This window comes from Dendropsophus ebraccatus, chromosome 9 (genome assembly GCF_027789765.1).
Source record: "Dendropsophus ebraccatus isolate aDenEbr1 chromosome 9, aDenEbr1.pat, whole genome shotgun sequence".
In the NCBI taxonomy this organism is placed as follows: Eukaryota; Metazoa; Chordata; class Amphibia; order Anura; family Hylidae; genus Dendropsophus; species Dendropsophus ebraccatus.
This window is the reverse complement of record NC_091462.1, coordinates 43,774,290-43,801,687: the sequence shown is the minus strand read 5'-3', so window position 1 is coordinate 43,801,687 and position 27,398 is coordinate 43,774,290. Positions and strand designations below refer to the sequence as shown.

The following is a 27,398-nucleotide window of genomic DNA, read 5'->3' as shown; positions in this document are numbered from 1 at the left end:
AACATCAAGAGGTCATCGGCAAAAAGGGCGAGTTTGACAGGTGTACCCCCCACCTTTATGCCCTCAATACCGCTATGCTGAGCTAATACTCTGGACAGCGGTTCCAGGGCTAGGTTAAATAGCAGCGGGGATAGGGGGCACCCCTGTCTCGTTCCCCTCTCCAATGCAAAAGACGGGGACAGGAAACCAGGTGTGCTGATTTTTGCATGTGGAGAGGAGTATAGGACCCGCAGGTAAGACATAAATTGTCCCCTAAATCCCATTTTGTCCAAAACTGTCCACACCCACTCCCACCGCACATTATCGAAAGCTTTTTCAGCGTCGATAGATAATATGGCGGGGGAGGGGTGCAGGTCAGGGTGCCAATGGACCTCATCCAGGACACCCATAGCTTTTCGGAGGTTGGACACCGCCGACCGCCCCTGTACAAATCCTACCTGTTCTGGGGAAATAATATAAGGAAGCAGCGTGGCCAACCTGTCAGCCAAGATCTTCGACACTATTTTAAGGTCAATGTTGATTAAGGATATGGGTCGGTATCCTCCCGGCAGCGTGAGGTCCTTCCCTGGTTTGGGCAATACTTTAATATACGCAGTATTCATATCACGTGACATGGGAGATCCCTGAAGGTAGGAGTTGTACAGCGGGAGGAGAGCTGGAGCCACCTCCTCCGCAAGCAACTTAAAGAAATCGCCCGTGTAGCCGTCTGGGCCCGGGGCCTTGTTAGGTTTCAACGCCTTTATAGTTCTAGTGATTTCCTCCAGTGTAACATCTAATTGTCTGCATTTTAATGATTTCCTATGGAAAAATTTGCTTTGGTTTAAGAGTGGATTGGGATTACAAGCACGGTCGCAGGACAAATTATGCTCGTAATCCAAGGCACCACTGTATATAGGAGTCAGTTTGTAAAAACCTGTTTTCTGTCATTTTCTTATGATGCATTCCCTACATAACTTACCAGCCACATTGTTTCATTGTTGTTATCTACTCTACACATTTCTTTCTATGTTGGTCGAATAAATGTAAAATGTAATAGTCTGTAGCGGATTATAATAGGTCCTTTTTGGGCGGTAGCCCGGGGCTCTGAGCTTCTGGGGGGCCCATGGCCACCAAATCAGACTTATACTCTCAGTGGTGTATTGTTCCTGGCTACAGTTCTGCCATGATTTGCAAATAATTGCTAGTTTTTAACCTCCATTTTGCACAAATCAAGGCATCATGACATGATCTATCCCGTACTATGTGCTGCCAGTGGGGTGGGGGGCCCAAGCTTGGTGAACAGCCCAGGGCCTATGGTAAAGTTAATCTGCCCCTGGTAATACTAGTCAGATGGTAATAGTGACCCAATACTTCCCAAGTCCTTTACAATAACTAGACTTTTTCTCCCCTGTAACAGAGTTGGTACTCGAAGACACCACTTGGGAAGAAGAGGAGCAAAGCAATGCCTGGTGCAGAGGAAGAGACAGGGAAAGATAAAGGCAAGAAGAAAGGAGCAAAGAAAGGGAAGAAGAAATAGTCCCCATCATCAGTAATGTCCATATGTTTACACCAATGTGCCTGTGCAATATATCTATGAATGCTATCTTATAATGATTTCTAATAAATATTCTCTGCATACTTTGAATACCGCAATGAAGTTGGTAATGAACCATGTACGCTGTCAGAAATATGGATAAGACTTTATAGTTTCTGTTGTCTGATATTTTCCCAGGGTCACTACTCACCTTATGAATTAGTTGGGGATAGCTGATCTATTCTATAATACTGCTACATATTGATTCCTTCTAGCCTTGAAGATCACACAGTGTTACCTTTGTAAAAGTTAAAGGGACACTCTAAGCAGCAGATAGAGAGCATAGATGTAGCATAAAGGATGTGAGAGGCTAATTATACACATTCCCAATGATATAATAAGTTAGGTCACAGCTTCATTCACACGCAGCAGCTCACCCTTCACACAAAACCACTGAGGACTTCCTGCTGGGGAAGCAATGATATGGGAGCAGGTGTTAAAAGGTATCGGCCATTTTCATCTCTTACCTCTAGCGACAGACAGAAAGAGTAATTAGTAGAATACGTGATATTATTATACAGCAACCAGCCATAACATTAAATCCGCTGAGAGGTGAACTGAATAACCTATCTTATAGCAAGTTGCTGGATAACTTGTCATTTATTCATATAAATCTCTGCTAATTTTGGACTACATAGTCACCTTATTATGAAGAAGGAGCGGCACTATGGATTTACCGCAATAAATAAGCACAATGTTCTGCCCGATTTGATGGTGAGTGCCGCTCCTTCTTCATAATAAGGTTACTTTGGACATTGATGTTTTCTGGCTGAGCACCCCATGTAGCAGACGCACCCCTCCGCACCACTGCACCCAGCAGCTCACCTGCGGGAAAAGGCTCCTAGAAGCATCACTAGCAGTATTGGTCTGTGTCTTTATTTCTTGTACTACATAGTGAAATGGGTGAGAATAATTAAGTCGATGGTCGGGAACGTTTTAGCAAAATGGGGTCTGAATGAGGCTGAGGGGGTGTGAATCATGTTCAGGGGGTGGGATAATGAAGTTGCTCTTCACAATAGATACAAAGATACAAAAATTATAGTTTTGGGTTGTTTTTTTTTACCCTTATGACATATATCTCTTTATGCACACTTATACAGAGAGCTGTCAATCAAGCAGTAGGACCACCCACTAGTGGGACTAATGGGTTCAGAATGAGCAGAGATTTATATATAAGTTATCCTGGAACTTTTTCCTTAAAACTATACTGTATATCAGTCTGCTTAGCCTGAAATACATGGATAGAGCCATAGGCTGTGTTCATGTTTTCTAGAACATCCAACTTCTTCAACCACCAACAATGAAACGGTGCATGCTCATCTCTAATTACAATATTAATATAAACTAAAAGTAATGCAATTGCACAAGTTCGCTGATCAGATACAAGTTGCTATCAAGCAGTGGTATGTTATTATTTCATCATTCATGGTAAGTGGAACATGGTCAGCAGAAGATGGAGGTTCAGTAGAAGGCCATTTGCTTAACTGAGATGTAGCAAAGCAGGATCACTATGATTACATGGTGCTGAAGCTCACCTCCCTTCTGCCAGGGGCACAAGGAGGGCTGACATAGTGATATATGGGTACAGATGTGTCCTCATTGTTCTGTGTCCTTCTCTCAGCAATTTGGCAAGAGATAGGAGGGCCCTCCCCGCCTTCACTGTCAGCCATACTAATGAAGGAGGAGTAGGAAATAGGTAACTGAAAAGACCCAGGTGCATGGAGACATAAGCATCAGTTTGTTAAAAATAAGTACATTTTGATGTGGTCCACATACTGCTGCCATTACAGAATGATAGGAAAACTTATTAATAAGCAATTGCCATCTAAAGTTTTTGTTTTATATTTGACATGCATTTTAGGTTTTGATTGGTGAACCCCCATGTCCTGCAATGAGTTCAATAATCTAAGCAAAAAAACACATTAATGGTGCGTTCACACCTACAGGATCTGCAGCTGATTTTCTGCAGCAGATTTCATTTAAATAACTGAACACAGCATCAAATCTGCTGCAGATCTGCTGCAGATCCTGTAGGTGTGAACGCACCCTTAGGCTATGTTCACACACTGTACAGACAACAGCTGCTGTTTGCATTGACTTCAATGCAACACATTTCACTATGAAAATAATGACCATTGTTTTAATTGAAAACAACAGCCGTTCTTGTCATAATAGGTACATTGTGTGAACATAGCCTAAAAATGCAGCAACAACACACAATGGCCTTGATTTATTAAAACTATCTTCGTGAAAACTTAGGCAGTCTTTAGACGTGTCAGATTTATCTTTGTGGCTCTACTCTCACTTTAGAATAACTATTAGTTTCCTTTAAAGGAGAAGTCTGGCATCTGTCTTTTTTTTTTTCAAAAGAGGCAGGGAAGAGGTGGCTGAACATAACATGCACTTACCTCTGTGGTGGTTGGCTATGTCACCTCAACCAGTGATGTTAGTGTTGTGACGCCAGTGCTAGTCCAGCACACAGGTGTCATGTTGATACCTGCTTGTTTAGTATGGCTGGCTGTGTTCCCCAAAAGGTTGGTAACCTTCCGGGTTGTTGTGGGTACCTTGGGCTTTAGTCACGGTAGTCCTGAGTGGTAACTAACCCACCCGGACTATCGATACCGCCACCCACAGAAGGGGGGAAAATAACCTGAGGTGTGCGGTGTTGTGTGTACAGGTGCAGGTGCGGACAGAAGATGACCCATTCTTTAGTATGAATCCCATTCTTAAGTATAAAATATAACAGTACACAGTTTCGCAAATAGTAAATCTTTACACACTCTGAAATGCTTGACCCTAGTGCTTGGAGGAGGTGCTTTAGAGAAGCAAGAGAGGTAGTTGTAGCGGTGCTTGTAGAGTGAAGAGTAGAGCAGAGGAGAGAAGTTTGCCAGAGGAGCCCTAACCCAGTGTAGCTTTTTACTCTGCCAGAACCCTTAGTAGGTATTTTGAGTGAAGTGATACTCATACTCATGTATAGACACTGTCTGACCGCCTTCTGCCCTCTGGTAGCGTAGAACCCATCCCAGTAGGGTAGTATGAGCCCCAGCTGTGGTTATCTGGGTGTAGCTAGGAGTCCAAACCTTCCCGATTACCTGCGCTGCGCAGTGGGATACGTAAACCTTTATATACCGGTTGTGTTGTCCTAGTGATGCTAGTTCCTATCTTGTTCAGAATACTGACTGCCCTGCTCTGTTTAGACATGTTCCTGGCATGGGTCAGAGTGTTCCTGGGTGACTACTCTCCATGTTGTGTGCTTAGCACTGGATAGTAGATATAGTGGTAGTTATAGAAAAACTGTTAGTCTTTAGTTGAATCTGTTCACACACATGGCTAGACTTAACTTCGTACTTCCTCCCACACAGAGCTAACTAACTCCTCTTACAGGGGGTGAGTGTGTGTAGAGAGCAAGGATAGGCTGAGAAAGAGAAAGCACCTCCTATTGGTCAGCATAGAACACATGATACACAGAAACACTAACCCATGACCTTCCCCAGCTGTGCAATAGAATACATATATATAAGTAAAAGAAACATTGACACCTAGTGGAGAAACTACAACTACCTCATCCACCACTTAACCTGAGAGAAAGCTTTTTGACAGGTGCATAGAACACTAACAGTGAGACACCACATCTCCCTGGCTCGAAGTGCTGGAGTCCTCTGTCCTCCGCTCCGCTTCCCGTTTACCCTGCCGCTTCCTTGTTTCAGAGGGGACCTGGGTTGCTGTGCGTCAGGCCCGCTAAGCCAGTCAACAGCCATCACGAGACACCGCTACGACAACTGACTGGCTAAGCGGGCCTGACACATCACAAGCCGGAGGACCAGGAACCGGAGCAGAGGACAGAAGACTCCAGCACTGGAGCTGGGGAGGTAGGTGCATGTTGTTATGTTCAGCCACCTTCTCTCTGGCTCTTTAAAAAAAAAAAAAAAGGCCAACTGCAGACTTCTCCTTTAAGTGTAGCTGTCATGACTTTGTGCTACCAGATCATTTATAAGTTCCTCTTTTTATCCTGAAGTTCAGGTCTCCATGGATATAAACACGCAATAAGACCGCAATGCGTGCAGCCCCCAATGGGAGTTGTGTGCATTATGGTCTCATGGCGTGTTCATATCCATGGAGACCTGAATTTCTAGATGAACAGAGGAACTCGTCAATGATTTGGCAGCACAGCATCATAACAGGTACACTTTAATGTGCGCCAGAATGTTGAGCCAGATTTTAGCGCATTTTTGGTGCACAGTGTTGCCATGACACTTAGGCCATGCCACTTTTTCAGACCTGTCAGAAATGTGTCTTTTAAGCATCTTAAAAGAATATTAAATGTGGAGAACAGCACCACATTTTGGACAGAATTCTGGGCACATTAGTACATCTGGGTCAATGTGTACAAAGCCTTAAAGGGGTTACCCAGTTAGGCAAAGTTTTTACATATTATTGCAAGTATAGAGAAAATAACAACCAGCCTACTTTTACCTCGCCGCATTCCCCAGTGTCGTCCTACAAGCCTCCAGGTTTCCCCACTGAATGCTCCCACTCAGTGGCGTAGCTACCATGAAGGCAGGGAAGGCAGTAGCTATGGGGCCCCGTGCTGCAGAGGGCCCAGGCCCCGCCTGGCCTGTCTCCCCTGTCTTTATGGTGCTACAGCACTGACAGTAAAGCACCCTGTCAGAGATGCAGAAGGGAGCGTCTGCAATCCCCTCTCAAGCACCTTCGCACCTCCGCTGACACAGACTCAGAGCGTCCTGCACCAGTGTCCCCCTCTCCACAAGTGTCCAAAGTCCCGGGTAGGTTCCGCTAAGCCCCGCTCCCATCGCGGCAAGCCCCACCCCCAGTGCCCACCGCGGGTGGGATATTAGCTCATGGCAGAGTGCACAGGGCCTGAGGAGGAGAGACACAGCAGGAAGGATGGTAACTATCACTGCCAGCTGGAAGTCACCAGCTTCCCTGGCATCCTGTATAATGGGGTCACCAGCTTTCCCAGCATCCTGTATAATGGGGTCACCCAGCTTCCCTGCATCCTGTATAATGGGGTCACCCAGCTTCCCTGGCATCCTGTATAATGGGGTCACCAGCTTCACTGGCATCCTGTATAATGGGGTCACCAGCTTCCCTAGCATCCTGTATAATGGGGTCACCCAGCTTCCCTGGCATCCTGTATAATGAGGTCACTCAGCTTCCCTGGCATCCTGTATAATGGGGTCACCCAGCTTCTCTGGCATCCTGTATAATGGGGTCACCAGCTTTCCCTGCATCCTGTATAATGGGGTCACCCAGCTTCCCTGCATCCTGTATAATGGGGTCACCCAGCTTCCCTGGCATCCTGTATAATGGGGTCACCAGCTTCACTGGCATCCTGTATAATGGGGTCACCAGCTTCCCTAGCATCCTGTATAATGGGGTCACCCAGCTTCCCTGGCATCCTGTATAATGAGGTCACTCAGCTTCCCTGGCATCCTGTATAATGGGGTCACCCATCTTCTCTGGCATCCTGTATAATGGGGTCACCAGCTTTCCCTGCATCCTGTATAATGGGGTCGCCCAGCTTCCCTGGCATCCTGTATAATGGGGTCACCAGCTTTCCCAGCATCCTGTATAATGAGGTCACTCAGCTTCCCTGGCATCCTGTATAATGGGGTCACTCAGCTTTCCCAGCATCCTGTATAATGGGGGTCACTCAGCTTCCCTAGTATCCTGTATAATGGGGTCACTCAGTTTTCCCAGCATCCTGTATAATGGGGTCACTCAGCTTTCCCAGCATCCTGTATAATGGGGTCACTCAGCTTCCCTAGTATCCTGTATAATGGGGTCACTCATCTTTCCCAGCATCCTGTATAATGGGGTCACTCAGCTTCCCTAGCATCTTATATAATGGGGTCACCCAGCTTTCCCAGCATCTTGTATAGTAGTATAATGGCGGTCACCTAGCTTTCCCAGCATCTTGTATAGTAGTCAGTATATGGAGGTCACCCAGCTTTCCCAGCATCTTGTATAGTAGTCAGTATAATGGAGGTCACCCAGCTTTCCTAGCATCTTGTATAGTAGTCAGTATAATGGAGGTCACAAACCCCCCCCCCCCCCCTGGACTCAGAGCAACCCCCAGACCTGCAGGGACTTAGGGCGGCGCCTAAACCCTTCCCCCCCCCCCCACACACACACACACACACTGTCCTAAAGCAGCCCGCACCCCGCAGATGTCTCAGAGCTGCCCCAGTGGCCAATGATTGCAACAATATATAAAAACTTTTCCCTAATCACACGATTCCATTTCAAGTTTTGTCTTTAAATCAACTGGTTTCAGAACAATAAACAGATTTGGAATGTACTTCCATAAAAAATTATCTCAAGCCTTTCAGTACTTAGCTGCTGTATGTCCTGCAGGAAGTGATGTATTATTTCCAGTCTGACACAGTGCTCTCTGCTGCCACCCCTGGCCATGTCAGGAACTGTCCAGAGCAGCAGAGGTTTTCTATGCAGATTTGCTCATCCTCTACACAGTTCTTGACAAGGACAGAGGTGGCAGCAAAGAGCACTGTGTCAGACTGGAAAGAATACATCACTTCCTGCTGTGCATACATCAGCTGATAAGTACTGGAAGACTTTATTTATTTATTTTAAACAGTTGATTTAAAACATTTTTTTTCTAAAGCATCCCTTTTATATGTTGGGGAATTATTGGCAGCAAATAAGACTAATACATAACCTGGTTGTAAATTTTATTGTTATCTACCATAATGTACTCTCAATTTTTCACGGCATTTGCTTGTATTAGGAGTCAAGCTTTACAAGTTAGCTATGGGATTGAACATTTTCTTACAGTAAGCAGACATCCCTTCTCTGCTCGGACTCCTGCAGCCTCCGCTGTGCTTTGCTCTGGACAGTTACTGATAAATCACATGCTTAGTTCTATCTATAGAAATCACAGCATGAGCCGGTGACACCAAATAGCACAGAAAAACACACAGCCTTCTCTACACCACCAATCTAATACACTGTATTTGTTTGCAATTCTCCCTCTCTGAACAGCTAGCACTCCTTTATAAGACCCACATGACCAAAATTAGCAGGAGATGCCTGTGCTCACATGTCTGGACCCTATGTTTTCCCCATTCTGTGAGAGCAGCAATGGTAAGTGTAATACCATATCCATACTTGTGTCGTTTGGGGGCAGCCTTCCCCGCCGGTGGTGCTGGCTGGGTTTTGGTGGGGCTTTTTGGGTCTGGTCCTGTGACATTGGGGTTGCAGGGCCGTTCCATGGCCTCCCTTCCCTGCACGTGCACGCTTTGCGGGGTTGGCGGTCGCTGACCGACACGGTGTGGAGTTAGCGTAGGGACCCGTGTGGACCAGAGGACCTGCGCGGTGGTACACGGGGCAATATGGCTTGATCAATTCATATACAGACACTCTGGTGTTGATTTTTAATATAGGCCTAGCGGCATTAGTATCAGCCATAGATGGGATGTGCAGCCGTTCCATTCTCTCCAGTTCGTCTAATACACTGTATGCCTTCACTTCATATTACTGAAAAATACTGCCGCAGAATCCAACATGTGTGCTTGGAGCAAGAAAAGTACAACTCCATCCCATATTTGTAGGCCGGACCATTCAGCACGGTCTCCATTTGTTGCTCATCTTAATTCATTGCTGGCCAAAGGGGAAGAAGAAGCAATCACTGACCTGCTGAAAAATCACGTCAAGCATGTTGACGCCATCATCGAGCTCTCCAATGATGACTGGATGAAGGAGGTGGATGCACCAATCCCCCCGCAGGTGTTATTGGGTAACTAGTGGGCTCTCATTAGTCTTTATGTAACATCTAATGATATTTTCAGCTTCTTACAGTTATCTTAACCAACTTTCAGTTTCCAAACATGGTATCAATTACAGATCTGTCCCCGACTTCTTATAGAGCAGAGAAGGCGCTCCCTAGGTGCTTATTGCTGGAAAGGCTCTTTAAAGGAGTACTCAGGTGAAAATGTTTTTCTTACAAATCAACTTATTTCAGAAACTTATATAGATTTGTAATTTACTGCTGTTTAAAAATCTCAAGTTTTCCCATACTTATCAGCTGCTGTACGTTATGCAGGAAATGGTGTTTTCCGTCTGACACAGTGCTCTCTGCTGCCATCTCTGTCCATGTCAGGAACTGTCCAGAGCAGCACAAAATCCCCACAGAAAACCTTTTCTACTTTGGACAGTTCCTGTGTCGGACAGAGGTGGCAGCAAAGAGCACTGTGTCAGACTGAAAAGAAAACAACATTTCCTGCAGGACATACAGCAGCTGATAAGTACTGGACAAATTGAGGTTTTTAAATAGAAAAAATTGAAATAACAAGAATTTATCTAGAGTACCCCTTTAATGTAAACTCTGTGCCTTAGCTTTCCATCACCATAACATCAAAATTTACTTGAATGGTAGATACGAATCTTAATTGGAAGTATTTACTAGCCTTGCGGTAAATTTGTATGCTTCTCTGTGTATATTATGTATCTTTGTTTTCATCCATTTAAAATAATACCACTTTTTATGCTGTCTTTGGATAATTCCTTTGGCTTGCTGATTCTGACACTGATATGTAAGATATTAAAGTGTCCCTATCATTATAACTTTCTAAATCAACAGTAGATGTGATATAAACCAATTTTTAATATACATTCATTATTTGTTTTGTTGTTATCATGCTGTAAAACAAAACTGAACTTACCAGAAATCCAGGTCCGGTCTCGTGAAGGCAGATTTTCTGACATGTGCTGGTTGAAAAAAACAGACTAAACACAGGAATTCCGGCCAGTACAGAGAGTCACCGCTTAATGTGTCCATCAATCAAGCTCTCTCTGTGAGCGCTTGGATGGCCTGGGAAACACAGGAATACCTATTTTCTGACTGAAAAAAAACCTGTCAGAAAACAGGAAGTGCCGTGTTTTCCATGATGACTAAAAATAAATAATGAATGTAAATTGCAAACTTGCTTTATATCACATCTACTGTTGATTTAGATTTTAAAAGTTGTAACGACAGTGACACTTTAAGGTGTCCACATAGTTTAGACAGAAGACGAACAAACCCTCCAACTTGGTGTGTTTCAGTCAACTGTTTAAAGTATATGGTGGCCTCCGGACTCTTTCTCAACAAATGACATTGATGAAGACATGGGTCGGATGTCTCGGATTTCAAATGTTCAGCCAACCGCTACTGCAAAAATATGGCCACCTTCAGCATTTGCTATACTAGCCCTCTGCTCAGACTTAAAGGGGTTACAGAAAGTATAAAAGATTCCAATTCATAGGATGAGACAACTAGTTGGTGGATGGTGGAACAGGGGTCAATTGACCATGAAGGAAATTGAGAGGCAACATGCATACTGGGCCACCACTCTATTGACTGTCTATGGGACTTACAAGCATTACCAACTTTATTTGGTAAAAACAAACTTTCAATTACTACATCTCACAAGGACTGCAAAAATCCAACATGGCGGGTCAACTTTTCACAAAACATATTCTGTTGTTAACACTACTGTTATGATGTCACAAAAAAGCACCAATAGTCTATAGAAATCTCTTTGAATGGTTGGTTGGCTACAGCTGATCGCCGGGGCTGGGAAAAAGTGGATCCATTGCGAGAGGCTAAGGGCACTATTACACCAAGCAATCATCGGCCGTATTTGGCCAATTACCGGCCATTCCGGACGATAATCATTTGATGTAATAGCTATTGTTAAAAGGCAACGATCAGCTGACATGTACAATGTCGGCTGATTGCTGTCTTTCAGCATGTTGAATCAAAACCCCTGCTGCGTGCCGCTCCATGTCATTGTAGTGGCGGCTTCAGATCGCCACTGACTTCAGTAAGCCACCCGGATCATCTGGGCAACTCCTCCTGCAGCTCGCGCCACTGTCTGCGGCACAGATCATGGCCTCAGTGACAAATGCTGATGTGTGCAAGGGCCATAGAAATAAATAGTCAAAAAAACTGCAGAGACACCATCACGTTTCTCAACGTCAGTGAACTAGCCAGACCTTCCTCTGGGAAGGAGCAACCAAGCCAAGGAATGTCTCCAGTCAAGGAAACCACCCAAGCAAGGTATCCATCCACAGACAGCTGTTTCGGGGTATTTTCCCCTCATCAGTGTGGAGTAGGATTCTGGCTAGTGGGAGCAAATACCCCGAAACAGCTGTCTGTGGATGGATACCTTGCTTGGGTGGTGGTTCACATGTCTCGACACTGACATCGAGACGTGATGGTGTCTCTGGTGACCAGCGTCCTTTTGCATAAAAATAAATAGTGTCCAAAATTACAGATCCATATTTGCGGACAGTATTATACTGATAAGTGAAAGTTAATAAAATTTAACAAAACAGGTATATGAATCTCAAAATGGTTCCATTAAAACTACAACTGGCCCAAGAAAAAAATAACTAGAATTTTAGAATACAACAATATTAAAATGGCGAAAACTGCTCGGCCACTGGGGTCCAGAATACATCCTAGAGGAAGGGGTTAACAGAGAAATATTTTAGCCTCAAAATAAAACACTACCTGTCCCCTAATTGTAGATTTAGAAGGTTTAACCATAACTAACATGTGGAGGAGAACTCTTATTTGTACAGAACTATCTGTGTAAAGAATAGCATTATAAATGGATCAACAGCCAGACACTTGCGAGCTATTATTATCCCTGCTGTGTACCGCAGCATCTGGTTAGAGTCTGGCATGAGGTCATTGTTTCCAGCTACTGATTACAAGCATCTCACATTTCCTGGTAATACACTAAACCCCAGTATAACACTGGGTCGGCCTCTCTACATTCACCCACTCCAGCCAAGGGTTATTGCAGCTACATTAATACATCATCTACTTCCCTACTTTTGAACTCTGCAGTTAATAAACAAGTAAAAGACTACAAAGAAAATTGGAAACATCCAGACAATAACATCACTTTCATCTTACCTAAAAACATGACCGAAAATGATGTAACTGTTCAAATATACTGAACGCAAAATCAGATGGCATATAACACATAGAGACGAGAAAGCTCTGTCAGCAACAACAGTGAATTCATGCAACTATGTAAGATATCATATATCTAGACAGTGACATCTTTCTCCTTCCCCCAGTTCTGAGCTGCTGCTTTCTACTGAGAACACAAAAAAGTGTGTGTGAGAGTTTTTCTCTAAATCTCCCCATCCTCCCTTTCCGAGATGGCTGAAGTAAACAAGTCCCTGAAAGGCTTTATCTGCAACTTTGTAGCTTCTTTGTAATGTAGAAGGTTAATCTGAGGTCAAGTTTCTGATGAACTCACTGTGATTAATCCTCCCAGTGTTACAAAGTTGTAGATAGGGACTTGTTTACATAAGCCGTCTCAGAAGGGAGGGGGAGGAAGGGGAGACAGAGAGAAAAACTCACATTCTGTTTTTTTGTGTCTTCAGCAGAAAGCAGCAGCTGAGAACTGGGGGAAGGAAACTGAATAGATAATAACAAGTATAGAAAGAATTGTTAGTCTCACCCTGGGCAAAAACATATGAAGAATTATCTTTGAGCAAAATACCCTTTTAAATGTTCAACATTGACAGCCCATGAGCAAAAATGGAGAAAGGAAATATGAGGCAAATAAAAAAAATTATACTTAGTATACATTTCCAGCCGTCTAAAGAGTGACACGGGGTTGCTTTTGTAATGTTAGGTATGGTTTATTTGTTTTGGTATGCCTTAAAGGGATTATCTATGATTAAAAAAGAAAAAAAAAACATAGCTGTTTTCATCTAAAAACAGCACCACCCCTTTCCTCAGTTTGTGATTGGTATTGCAGCTCAGTTCCATTAAAGTAAATGAGGCCTCAATATAATAGGTGTGGCGTAACTTGTGTCTTGTCACATCCTGATGGTGAAGTCCAAGCAGCTAAATTCCCCAGACAGTATTATTTCTATAAATCTAGGACAGGCTCCAACCAGGCAGAGATGTCAGTCAACACTTCAGGAGCAGTCACAATGTTACATTACTTGTCCCTAGCTGTAAGATGACATGGCGGAGTACAGGGGATGATGCTGAGGACCTTACAGCAGCCACAGGATAACAGTTTCTACAGAAGTTTACATGAGAAAGAGAACTTCAATATACATCCAAGTTACCACAAAAGAATTTGTGTAGTCTGGAAATAAATGTACATGAAACAGAAGGACATGTAGTCTGGTGTAGTACTGAGAGATAAAACAATGGCCCACATTTACTATGTCTGATGCACCAGTATTTTGGCTCCATATGAGACACACTCTCAAATGCCTCACAAGCTCCGTGCATAAAGAACAAGTAATTGTACCTTACCTGACCTGAAAAGGGGCCTGGCCTAAAATGCCAAACCATGCAACAGATGGTGGTGTAAAAATGAGAACCGGTATCTGACTGGTTGCTTTAAATAACATGGTGCATTGTTATAACACATACCTTTACATTAATTCTTAGATTAGTGTTTCCCGGCTGATCAAGTCATGTAAGTTTTCTGGTCATAACTAGGCTTGATCGAACATCGGGAAAAGCTAGGTTCGATTGAACTCGAACCTAGCCGGACCTTCCGCATTTGATTGCTGATGTCTTTACGGTCCGTGCGGAAGGAGGAGACATCCCAAGGACCGCCTGGAATTCCTGGAGTTCCTGATAGCTCTACCTGATACTGTGGTGAGCTGGACAAACTCTGCTATGGACTGCTAAGGATAACTGGCAGCTAGACAGACCAGACAGACAAAACACCAAGGGATGGTCGTACGGGCCGCGGCAAACCTAAAGAACAATGCAGTACAGAATCAGGATCCAAAAGAGTATTCAGTGGTCCAAGAGCCAAGATATGATAACCAGGTAAAGAAATAAAGATATATAGATACAGGGTATGCTCAGCTCGTTTATTAAAATGTATAGCCAGCAAAGACTACTGGAAAACCAAACACTTTATAGGAGGCCAAAGACCTGATCAAACAAAGCAAAGAATGATTGGAAAGGTACAGCGTCAGTCACCTAGCAACACAAAGGTTGACTCATTACTGACAAGAGGGAACTGGGGAGGGAAGGGATGGGTGTAGTGGAGAATCAATTACCAAGCAGAAGGAATTGAGCAGTGTTCAGACAGTGTTCAGACTGGTGCAACTGAAACAGTCAAATATCATATATAACTTTAGGAATGATTGTCTGTAATAAAGCAGAGCATATTGACTTTGCCTTCAGAACACACCCTCGGGGCTAATTTTTTCACTGGGGTATTGTTATTCTCTTCCACCCCTGTCTATCTGTCATTATTTCAGTCCACTATTTGTTGTACTAATCCTTGGTCTAGTATATCACTTCTCGCTTTCTTTATCAGGCTCAGCTTTAGAAGTTAAAAAAAGAAATTATAACCTATATGGATTAGAATAGAAAAGATCTCCATCTGATGAGATTATCCCCAGGATGCCATGTCCAGTCCCAGGCTCAGCTCTAGCACGATTCTATTATCAGGAGTAGCGGTCTGTGAGCAGACTACAGAGGAGAACCAATATAGAATGTTTAGGAACTACTCTTGGGATGATGGACATATTCTACGCTGCTTTTGTGAAGGTGATTTGGATGGGATCATCATGCTGTTTAGAGAGTGTCTGGAGATTGTGAATCATACCCTGGTTAAAGGGGGAGAAGAGATGAGATGGAGCTGCAGGAACCATGGTAAGTGCTAACAATGTTATACAAATGGTGCAAGAACCAAAGAAGCCGGAGAGGAGGACTAAAGATAGGTGAGAATATAGGCCTCCTTTACTGAAAGTCTCTGTGCAGTTATCTAGACAATGAATTCTCTTAAACTACAGGGTTGTTAAGTTGTGATGGTTGGATTTGGTTATAGTTCGGTTGACAGTTGCTTTATCAGCAGTAATACTTTAGTGTTGCTTGGAGAGATGTATCCATACAGTCCAATTAGATGTAACGCTGCTGTAAAAGACCCCCATAGACTGGTTAACTGCACGGTACATACAGTACTTATTAGAACTTTACTCACGGTTAGGCACAGCATGATGGTAGGATATACACTAACTCTGACAGGAAGCCCACAATGAGTATTAACTATTACAGAAGAGCGCTTGGTAGGTAGGCTGTAGTAGATGAGATGGTGACCCCATTTAGAGCCAAGAGGCACATGTCATTTCCAGGGGGTCATCTTGAGATCACACGGTTCAACTCAAGGAAATGATTCTGGATCTTTTCAGATAGAAAGGAGCAACAGTAATGAATTAAAAAAATGGTTGTGCTTTGTTAGTGTGTTATTTATCCAGGAACTGATTAAAGAATTCTAAAACCATAATACATACATTATTGCCCGGAACGACCGGTAATTGGCCAAGTACTGACGATAATGGTTTTGTGTAAGGGGGCCCTTAGGTTCCTAACACCAAACTTCTTTGAAAGGTTAAATAGTGACGTATTATACATAGTACATTGGAAAGTTACCTAACTTTCCTTTATACGAAATACCAATAGAATAGAGAAAAGGTCACCAGGGTCCATGATGGCCATAATAATGACCTTTCCATTTCTCGATCCACTGCTGATGTTGGTTGTGCAGCAGTGAAGTCCAAATCATTGCTTTGCTATGGGGCTCTCTAGCTCCTTGTAATCCCCTTATGTTTACTGCTCATAAGGAAATTCATGATTTTTCTACTAATATTACCAGATTTTAAAGCTTTATTACCAAACAGAAAAATAAATATTAGTTGCATAATGTATTTAATGATGTGCCCAATAGGTAGCACTGGTCTGTTACTTCTCTGTCCTAGAGACATGTCAAAAGTTTTCATCGGATGGATTTGGGTATTCACATCCCCACTGGTCATTTAGTAGAACTGGGAGAAGCGCTCAACAAAGCTTTTCACTCCCCAGCTCGCTGCATCTTGCATCTTCTTTAGGGCCCATCTTCTGTAAGACAGAGATCACAGGAAACCAGGGAATGAAGCCCTTAACTGAGCGCTTCTCTTGGCTCTAACAATCGTGGGGGTGTGGTTAGATCTTATTTTGAGAGCCTATGTTACTACTATAATGGACCTGTATAGCCAAACAGTGTATAGCCAACCAGTCACTGTCCAATCTGGGCACTGCATGTAAGGCCAGCCATCTAGTATGCATTTAGACTATGCTTGTATATTCTGTATACATGGTGGTACATCTGAGTGGACTGTCCTCTTTTGGATATTTTTCCGGTCACTGGGAGTATGTACTATGAATAAATAATAATAACTTCTATGCAAGGAACAAAGCCATGCTTTGCTTTGATGCCAGCAGCACCTGACTCCACAGCTCAGATGCTTCCTGGACTACATCATGTTGTTATGTATCATTCAACAGGGCTCAGTGTTTGTGTGTAGCATATTAGTATGTATATTTATAATGTAGCCGAAGAAGAATGCAAGCCTGGGCACAATGCCGATAAAATAATCACAAGTAGCTTTGTGTAGTCCGCATGTGACCTGGGATACTTTGTTATCAGCCCCATGCCTGACATACACAACCAGAGGCCTATAAATACTCAGCAGGTGGGCTATGAGGAGTGTGCTGATACAGTGGTGGGCTATTGGGATGGACAGCCTGAAGGGCAGAGTGCTGCACAAGCTGCAGGTCCTATCAGATATGGGGCAGCAGCAGCATCCGGCCCCAGAGAACATTTTCTTTGCTGCACTGGAGACAGGAAACCTTAACCTGGTGCAAATCCTGGGATCCAGACATGCAAACTGTGTGCTGAATATCCGGGGAGAAGAAATGGAGTATAAGGCACAGACCCCAGCAAGGTTTGGCTTGACAGGTAGGATGGTTTAATGTATATATTTGGTGCATTAGTTGTGGTTGTTTAGTACAAAAAGACAACAGGGAGTCACAGTTGGGCTACATTCAGTGACTTTATTCAGCAGATTTTATTAGCGGAGAATTAATTTTATCCTTCACCATAATATCTATGGATGCAGAATGTAACAGCAATGATTCTAACACTCAATGGGGCAGATGTATTATTGCAGAAGGGTCAGTTTTGTCATAACTTGGGCTAACAAAATAGCTGACATGATTTACATGACTATGGCTATGTTCCCACACAGTATTTTTGCTCAGTATTTTGGTCAATATTTTTCAACCAAAACCAGGAATGGATTGGAAACACAGAAAGGCTATGTTCCCACAGTGTTGAAATTGAGTGGATGTCATTTAATGGCGAACAACAGGCATTGCTTTAAAATATCAGCAATATTTTGCCATTAAATGATGTCCATCCACTCAATTTCAACAATGTGTGACCATAGCCTTTCTGTGTTTTCAATCCACTCCTGGTTTTGGATGCAAAATACTGAGCAAAAATACTGTGGGGGAACATAGCCTTAGGCCCCGTTCCTACAGCAAGATGCGCGCGCCGCATCGCTCAGTGTCTCTCGGTGCTGAAGAATAAACATGTTCATTCTTCAGCGCAGAGAGATGCAGTGCGCGCACCTCCCATAGAGTGTCATTATGACATGGAGGCTGACGGAATTCCGCCCCTCTTCCTCTGTGTGAACGGGGCCTTAAAGTACATTTCGGCTATGTTCACAGAGTGTATTCTTCAAAGCAAATGTACATCAGGTACATCACTGTAAGTTTTTACATGAATAGACTGGTGGGATGCCAGTGCCGAGGTCCTGTGCATAGTGCTGGTCTATTCCGGGGCACTGCCCGGCCAGAAGCAACGGAGGCAGGCCTGCCGGCCCCCAGTGTGACAATCTCACTTCCCTCTGGGAAGCAGCTCCATTGATTCTGATGGTGCCACGTCACAGAGGGGAGGGGGTTTCATAACACTGGGGGTCGGCAGGTCCACCTCCAGTGCTTCAGGCTGGGCGGTGCCCAGGAAGAGACCGGCACTATGTGCAGGAACCAGGCAGCATTTAAAAAAAAGGGCCGCGGCTCCAGCATCCCTGCACCAGCACCAGTCAATTCATGTAAAAACTTATAGCGATGTACAAGTGAAGGCAAGAATGGCCATTGTTGGCGATTAAACCAAAGGCTGTTCTTGCCTTAAAATAATACACTGTATTGAACCCTATGGGAACAACAGCCATAAGAGCATGCCATTTCTTTTATCCTCCCCAGCACTTGCTAAAAAAATGGGTCTGGCCGGACTTCTCCTATAAACAATCTGAGAGTGCATGTTTATTGCACACTTGAGAGAGACAGTTATCTTATGTTCATTACATAGACATCCACTTAAATATTAGTATTTCCAATGTTTTTATTACCTTTTACCACAATGTTTCCAGTTATCTTTTCCCCATTATCTGTGATTATCTGTCTCAGGATTGTGGACGCTGGAATATACACAGGAGCTAACATCACCCTTATGTATAACTGCTTCCCATGGTTACACAGAATGTGTCCGCTATCTACTACACCGTCGGGCAGATCCCAACGCTGCACCTGGAGGGCGCTCTCCACTACATGAAGCCTGTGCTGGGGGGCATGAAAGCTGTGTCCAACTACTGCTGGAACATGGAGCTAATCCTAACCACCGCAGTGATGATGGCCTCACCCCTCTACACCTCTGTGACAATGAAAACTCTGTAAGGTAGGATTGCTGCAGGTTATATTAGCTTAGCGTGTAAGTACTGTAAAAATAGCTCATGCAAGATAAACATAAAATAGAAATATTAGAAAAAATATTTTTTTTCTGGCTACAATCAGTAAAAAATTTTAGGGATTTCCTAGTGCAAAACTATGTTTGTTGTCTGTCCCTAACATGGCTGACATGGAGGAGCATGTGGCCATGCCCCGCCCCCAGCTCCACCACTGAGCCTATGGTGGACACTGGGTGCAGGGCATGGTCACATGCTCCTCCATGTCGGCCATCTTATGGACAGACTCACCAGAGCAGGGTAGCCCAACCTGAAGGAAGAAGTCTGATTTAATTGAATGTCTTTAGTTTAGGAATGACTAGTTGGTTAACTTAAGCTCAACTGGTGGCGTTTAGCTTGACTGGTCTTCCATATAGAGAAGTAGAATGAGTTTTTCTTTTTACTTGCCTCCTCTCTATATAAAACTATTAGCTCATCTCTGCCATTGATCATGTGAAGAAAAAGTTCCATTTGTCCTTTTGTGTATTTTGTTGTAGATGTGCGGAGCTGCTCCTACACCATGGGGCCCTTGTGAATGAAAGCACAGAGGCAATGCAGGACACTCCACTCCACATTGCAGCACGGCTGGGTCTTCTGGCCCATGTAAGATTATACCTACGATGTGGAGCAGACATTAATGCTAAGAACGTTGATGGTGAGACTCCTCTAATATCAGCTTGTGGAGGAAAATGCAGTAAGAAGAATACCTGCCTGCAACTTTGCAACCTTCTTCTAGAGAAAGGGGCAGACCTAGAAGCCCGAGACCAGCAGGAAAGAAGACCACTACACCATGCCTGCAGAAAGTCTGAACACCATCTGGTGGACTTGTTCTTGAATTACGAAGCGGATGTCAATGCTGCTGATTATAATGGAGTCCTGCCACTCAGCTGTGTGTTACAAAATGCTGAACTCTACCAAGACAAGAGACCTCATCTTACTGTGCGAGCTCTGCTTAACCATGGGGCCCGCCCTGTGTGTCCTGAGGCCTTTGGAAAGGTAAAAGTTCATCTTTGTATGAGATTACAAAAACATTACTTCTGTCTTCCATAAAAGCACCACACCTGCAGTTCACTTAAATGGGACTAAGCTGCAAGATCCCTCGGAGCCCATAGACCAGAGTAGAGAAATGTGACATGTTTTTTATGCAGCTCATCTAACTATAACATCAGTTTACCAAACTAGTCAATTAAAGGGGTTATCTATAGAGCAAAAGGTCCTACCTCTTCTGCTCTCTAGCGCTTCTGCAGATGAGAGGGAGGCAGGAGCATATTGCAGGCGTTATGTTGTGGTTTTGCCTGCAGGCAATGTCTAATAGCTGCCCAGAGCTGCTGTAATATCAGTAACATCAGGCAGCCATTGCTCATTGCCCGCACAATGCTCCCTCCCCCCTCATGTCTGCGGGAGTTATCAGCACAGACATCCAGACGAAGTGGAGCAACAGAGAGCAGAAGAGGCAGGACCTTTTCTATTCTCTGGATAAGACCCTTTTAACCCCAAATAAGCACTGTCGAATAAAAGAAAATTGTAGAGAACAAAAAGTTTGATCAATCAAGGCCTAGATGTTCAAAGCCCCACTGATAGCTAGCTAGAGCTGAGAGAAGTGCATGCTAAATGCGTTCCCTCCACATGCATGCATGTGCATGTGCATGTGATGGACTACTAATGGGATTGTCTTTTGCCACAGACACACACAGAGGAGATCCTCTGTGTGTGTCTGTGGCAAAAGACAATCCCATTAGTAGTCCATCACATGACTGCCCTGCGTTCCTCCCCACTAATTCTAAAGATCAGTGGGGGTTTGAGCACCCAGACCCTGACAGATCAAAACTTTTGACATGTCTCTACAATATACTACACAATAGGGGGGCAACAGCACCAGGTAATTTTTCAGAATTGCATTTTCAAAAGTAGATATGGGATACACGCCAGAGGGTCTCCAATCCCAATCAGAGGCCATGTGACATCAAATATAAAGTGATCCGACAGCATCCAGTCGCATAAAGTTCAGTGGGTTTTTATTTAAACAATACACAGGAGCATTGTTTCGATCTGACAAAGACCCCGCTGGGTGGAAATGTTGCTCCCAAGTATGTTGCTTAAAGCGTAACTGTCATTTCAGGGTAATTTTTTTAAAAACATTAAATATCAACAGTTCAAGCGATTTTTGTAATAGGTTTTATAAACCAAAAGAGTTTCCTTCTGTACTAAAAAAAAACCTACCTTCCTCCCCCCTCACTTCAGAAGAAGCAGTATTTCTGTCTCCATTATGTGGCTATGGAGAGGGGAGGGGCTGTTAGGAGTGACTGAGCACAGAGCAGTTCTGCACAGCACAACACCCTGCAATCTTCTCTCAGTAAGTTCATAGATAAGCACTGACCTTTATGACCCCAGAATCCAGCGTCTTAGGTGCCCAGACAGTCTAGAAACAGCTGACCTTCATGTCACCTTTTCCTGCTCCACCATCTCCCTCAGCCCCTCCCCCCTTCATAGGCTTACAATGGAGAGAGCAGAGCCCGTCTTCACTGGCTTCTCTGTAATGAAGACGTGTTTGCCTGATAATGCACAGATAAGAAGTCAGGGAAGGGGGCTCGGAGATTGCTTCTTGAGTACAGAAAGAGGCTTTTTTGGCTGATGAAACCTATTACAGGGTTTCTTAAAATCGCTTATACTACTGATTTCTGCAATTAAAAAAAACATGACAGTTACTCTTTAAATAAAAACCCACTAAACTCTATGCTACTGGAGGTTGCAGGATCACTTCCTATTTGATGTCTCTATAATATGTCCAATTTTTTTCTTTTAATTACCTTAGACTTTACACACGTGATCTAGACACAAGTCTCGTGCCACAATTCTCATCGCTTCTTTTTAAATATTACTTTATAAACAACCTGTAAATTATTGCAACAATGTAAAAGAATGACCATAACATTGGATGAGTTCCAAGCTTTATAATGGAGAGAAAAGGATGTAGGTTACATTTACATTTTAAAACTAAATTGATATATGTGAAGTGAAGGAGGAACAATTACCTTATAATTACCCTTCACCATGGAAGTTCAGGTCTAAGCAATATATCTAGGTGCAGAGAGGAAGTTCTTACGGCTGTGGCACAGCAGATAGAAGAGTGATGTTAGAAAGTTGTGCAGTTCTATATGGGGCCAAAGCTTTCAGGACCAGGTTGTAAATTCTTTGCACTCCATGCAGATGAGATTTGCAGGGTATATAAACCATAATTTTATGTAGCATTATGGGACCTTGTAGCAAGGGCTTTAGATGGAGTGTGGGGCCCATTCACACTGCAGAAAACAAGCAGAAATTCTGAGCGGAATCCCTGCTGAGGAATTCTGCCTGCCTCAGTGTCTCAATATTATGTATAGGGCACCTCCGCTCTCCGCGGCTCTCTGCTCAAAGAATTGACATGGGTGTTCAGACCCATACCAATCATAAGAACAATCTGGGGGAAGACTGCACTAAGGATGATCCTGTCCTGGCTCAGTTTCATGTGATCATTGGGCTCTGTCTTTGTAAGTCTATGGAGCCCGACTGATATCACCGACACAGTGTGGGGAGTGGATCATGCTGCAATGGCGTCTTCTCAAAAAAAAAAAAAAAAAAAAAGCAAAAATTGGCAGCACCCCTATGCCTCTGTTCACACTGTAGGTTGCACGTTGCATGTGGCTACCTTCTGTTGGCTTGCACTCCAACCATGTCTTCTGGATGCTATAAATAGAGATTTGGCTCCTATCTGCCCAGTTGTAGGCTCATTTAGCCCAGGAGAGGCCACTGCTAGTGTGAGAATACTAAAGTACGACCATGTCTCTGAGGACGCCTTAACATGGTGATATGGTGCACTCTGTTTGGTCAAATAGTTTGCTAAGATCTTCATTTATAAATCTACAGAGTGGGTTTTTATTGTGTGTACACCGGGGGAGTATGTAGGGTAAGAGCTTGTACCTGTAGGTTGCTGTTGCACTCTCTGTTTTTTGTCTGTACTTCAGCCGCATGCAGCGTGCAACCTACAGTGTGAACCACATGCAGCGTGCAACCCACAGTGTGAACAGAGGCATAGAGGTGCTGGCCGCACCTCTATGCCTCTGTTCACACTGTAGGTTGCACGCTGCATGTGGTTCACACTGTAGGTTGCACACTGCATGTGCTTTGCTTTTTTTCTGGTGTCTCTATGACATGTCAAAGGTTTTTCCAAACGACAGTGACACTTTAAGCCTTGTCATAAGACACCATATCATTGATGATACTGCTGCCAATGATTTTACTGTGAACTGTAACTTTAATGTCATTTTTATTCTTATACTTTGTTCTTTGAATATGTACTGTATTATAAAAATATGAAATGTAATTTTGAAAATAATTATTGGTGTTTCATAATATACATACGGCAATTATGTCGAGTAGTGGTTCCCTTATATCCATGATAGTGATACTTAAGATACATATGCTTCATACTGTGCAGGTTCTGCGTTGCTGTTCTGGACTCCCTGAAGTCATTGCCCTGCTTTACAACTCATACTTAAACCTTCAAGTCTGCAGCAAATGGAGACGAGACATCCCACAGGATGTGTTTCAGGTCAGAACCATTTGGGATAACTGCTGATCACACAATCCTATTTGCAGTAGCATATACCTAAATGTGATACCTAGTGCCATTCTCTCCATGATCTGCTCGGTCATTGCAGGTTTTCTGGGTTACCTCATCCACACTCCAAAGACCTGTGCCTGGAGCATGTATAGTGGTACATAGAGTTCCTCTAGCTCTGTACAGCAGAGTTATAGGCTGTTGGAGTTCTTCCATATTGTGTTTATTATTGTGGTCAGTGTATAGAGGCCAGAACAATGATTTTACAATAGGTTTCAAAGCAATAAGTTAAAAAAACAACACTGATGTCCCCTTTTCTCACACTTTATTTTACTTCCAGGCTCATCATTCCTTCTACACAACATTCTTCGATGACGGTGGAGGTGTGCGATCCCTGCAGCACTTGTGCAGATTTACACTCCGCAAATATTTTGGTAGCCATTGTCACCTACTCATTCCTTTACTACCAGTCCCAACTGTTATTAAAGACTATCTTCTGCTAGCCACTGAACAGAGTACCTGTCTACGTTAGACTGTCTTCTGCTTGCCACTGAACAGAGTAGCTGTCTAAGTTAGACTGTCTTCTGCTTGCCACTGAACAGAGTACCTGTCTACGTTAGACTGTCTTCTGCTTGCCACTGAACAGAGTAGCTGTCTACGTTAGACTGTCTTCTGCTTGCCACTGAACAGAGTACCTGTCTACGTTAGACTGTCTTCTGCTTGCCACTGAACAGAGTACCTGTCTACGTTGACTCATTATGTCACCATGAACGCATCCTCTTTTTGTAAATGTAAAACCCTTATTTTATATTGATTATAATCACTTTCTTTTATGATGCTTGTAAAATGTAGGGTTGGAGTTAATCCAGTACCCATTAGAGTGCTTATACACTGTGCGAGCGAGCTACAGTAACCACATAGGGTTCACGGCTGATTGCCATGCTTCATCTCTACTTGCTGTAAAACCATCACAATTAGCAGTAAACCACATGTGACTACCATGGCTAACCACTTCATGTATGTGTGTTTTTGCTATGATGTAAAAAAAAAAAAAAAAACATTGCATTTAAGGGCTTTTTACACAATGGAACCTATTTTAAGCGATCAAATAAACAAACATACAGAATTTTGGTAAATACAGCTATTTGACTACCTTTCTGTGACCATGATTTATTTCTGCTTCTGATTCAAACTGTTAGACAGTTCCCTTCTCGGACAGAGATGTCAGCAGAGAGCACTGAGCAGAGAACAGAAAAATATTTTCGCCAGAGTACCCCTATAAATATTTCTGACACCAAAATACAACCTTCAATGCTTAAGTGCTCAGTGGGGTTCAAGTAATGAACCCCACTGACATCTCGAGGAGACTGTAGAAGACTCAACCATTTCACCAGGTGCCCCCGTTCAGCAGAGAGGAGGGTACCTGGTAAACCTAATGTATTTTGTTTATTCTATTTTTTGTATATTTTCTCCCTTGAAGGAATGTGTAAACAAAAATTAAAATGAAAAAAAAATGCAATGGGTTTCTGCAAGACACATTAAAACTCCGGTGTTATGCAGTAAATTGCTGACGTTTTTCTGGAGTTCTGTGTCTTGCACAGAACCTTGTAAAAACTAAGATGCTGTCCAGCTGCTATAGTTAAAAACAATAAAGCAGCCATACTCACCTGTCCGCACTTCCCCATATGCCCTTCACTCCTCCGCTCAGTGACAGGAGCCAACGCCGGAGCGCATCAGAAGGGCTAAGGATAGAAACCTTAGGACAGTTTCAGAGCTCCTGGCATAATATTGAATGATAATGCCAGGAGCTCCAAAACTGTTTAAACATTTGTGCTACTGTGCTGATACGCTGTGTCAGTACAGTAGCGCAAATACTTAAAAAGCACCCCGAGGTGCTTGGTATAGCATCAAGCGTCCTTATGTTTTATCAAACACTATACGCCACCCAGTCTTTAGATACTTGAGACATCCATTTCCTAGCAATTTGTTGCAGAATAAAATTGTTCATTGGATTGTCTCTTTCTAATTCTTGCAATCTAGTTCCGCCTGGCATCTTGGTACCAATTCCGTAGTGTGAATGGGGTCTTAGTTCTTGATTAAAGTCACAAAAATTTAATTTAAAAAGAAAAAAAAATACAAAAAACTCCTTCCATGCAGCATAGCACAATAGCTTGGATGAGCTCAGAGCTGCTTTCTTTTCTTCTGTTTGGGGGCTTATCTCACAGAAAACTAAAGGAACAGGCAACTGAAATCCTACAAGCTCAATCCTGCTAGAGGGGTGTTCCCCCATAGTGAAAGGTGTCATTAACTATATGGATATCATCATTAGAATATGTAGGTGGAACATAAAATAAAGACTCTTGAAAGATTCTTTAGGGTATAAACACACACCGTATAAGCAGCGTATTTACTGCTGCGATACGCAGCAAATACGCAGCAGATTAGATCTAAATAACTGAACACAGCATCAAATCTGCACCATCAAATCTGCTGCAGATCTGCTGCGTATTTGCTGCGTATCATGCTGCGTATACGGTGTGTGTGTGTTTGTACCCTTACAATGAGACGGCAGTGAGTCCTTGCTCTCTGTTATACTGTAAGTACTGCAAACATTACACTTTTTTGGACCAAATGTTTTGACAGATCAAAGAGACAGTAATTAAACAAACATCAAATGAAAGAGAATTATTTTTGACATCCAGTAATAGGAAACAGTCATCCACAGACATTACCATTCTCTCATCTAGATCAACACAACAGCTTGTGGCAAAGACAGAGGCTCCGGCGGCACAGCAACTTGTGGTCCAATAAAAGTGGAGGGAAAACCTTAAATATTACTAGATGTTTGTATTGCATATGGAATAACAGTGCTAAACAATCTTTTCTTTGAATTGTAACTTGTAATATGCCATTGCTGTTATTTATCACATAAACCCATGAATGTGTAGTGTCTCAGCACAGGGTGCTGGTCTATTGCACCTAAGTAAGTAACTCCCTCGGGCTCACACAAGTGGGAGATGGTATAACTGTACTGTTATGTTTTCCCCACTAGGTGTCACTACTTTTATTTTCAGTGTATATTGTGTATATGAAGAGCCAGCAGAAGGAACTGAAGGGTTAACTATATTGTGTGTCACATGTTGTCTAACCACTTACAGTAGTAGGTGCTTTTCCCTCTGATTCTGTCCTTTCCTATCCTCTCTTTTCTACACACACACACACACACACACACACACACACACACACACAGGCCCCACCACTCACAGAAGAGTTAGTTAGTCCCTGTAGGAGCAGTTAGTTCTTGGTGGGAGGAAGTAGTCAGTCAGTCAGTCTAGTTCTCACTGTGAGAGGAAGCAAACAGACCAGTCTCTGCTGAAGTTAAGCCAGGTCCCCTGTCAAGGATACCAGATAGCAGCTTAAGACTTTCTTTCTTTATGCAAGTAATTACTTAACTATGCAGTGCTAAGTTTTACAAAGGGGAGAGAAGTCAAACAGGGAACACTTTGCCCATGCCAGGAACCGTTCTAAAACATGCAGGGCAGTTACCTCAGAAGCTATAAGAACTGACCTCAGTGGGAGAAAGGTACAGAATGTCTA

At 43.3% G+C, this 27,398-nt stretch overlaps 2 protein-coding genes across 3 annotated transcripts in view; both read left to right on the top strand.

The window, feature by feature from the left end:
• The window catches only part of IQCA1 (IQ motif containing with AAA domain 1), a 141,663-nt gene extending 140,040 nt beyond the window's left edge, over positions 1-1,623 (top strand). For both annotated transcript variants that reach the window (XM_069985201.1, XM_069985200.1), the window contains exon 19: positions 1,397-1,623. In XM_069985201.1, coding sequence (XP_069841302.1) covers positions 1,397-1,516 — 120 coding nt within the window. In that variant the 3' untranslated portion in view covers positions 1,517-1,623. The remainder of the gene's footprint in view (positions 1-1,396) is intronic.
• A 15,526-nt stretch (positions 1,624-17,149) lies between these two features.
• On the top strand, positions 17,150-24,937 carry ASB18 (ankyrin repeat and SOCS box containing 18). The gene is made up of 5 exons (XM_069985199.1): positions 17,150-17,379; positions 18,891-19,158; positions 19,702-20,200; positions 23,679-23,792; positions 24,142-24,937. The coding sequence occupies exons 1-5, from the start codon at positions 17,157-17,159 to the stop codon at positions 24,331-24,333; spliced, it is 1,296 nt and encodes a 431-aa protein (XP_069841300.1). The 5' UTR covers positions 17,150-17,156; the 3' UTR covers positions 24,334-24,937.
• Positions 24,938-27,398: the final 2,461 nt, after the last annotated feature.

Excerpts from the sequence above, each read along its gene's own strand:
- ASB18 (XM_069985199.1), top strand. The coding sequence starts at position 17,157 with ATGGACAGCCTGAAGGGCAGAGTGCTGCACAAGCTGCAGGTCCTATCA. Across the intron at positions 17,380-18,890 it reads AGCAAGGTTTGGCTTGACAG|GATTGTGGACGCTGGAATAT; the intron begins GTAGGATGGTTT and ends TATCTGTCTCAG. Across the intron at positions 20,201-23,678 it reads GTCCTGAGGCCTTTGGAAAG|GTTCTGCGTTGCTGTTCTGG; the intron begins GTAAAAGTTCAT and ends CATACTGTGCAG.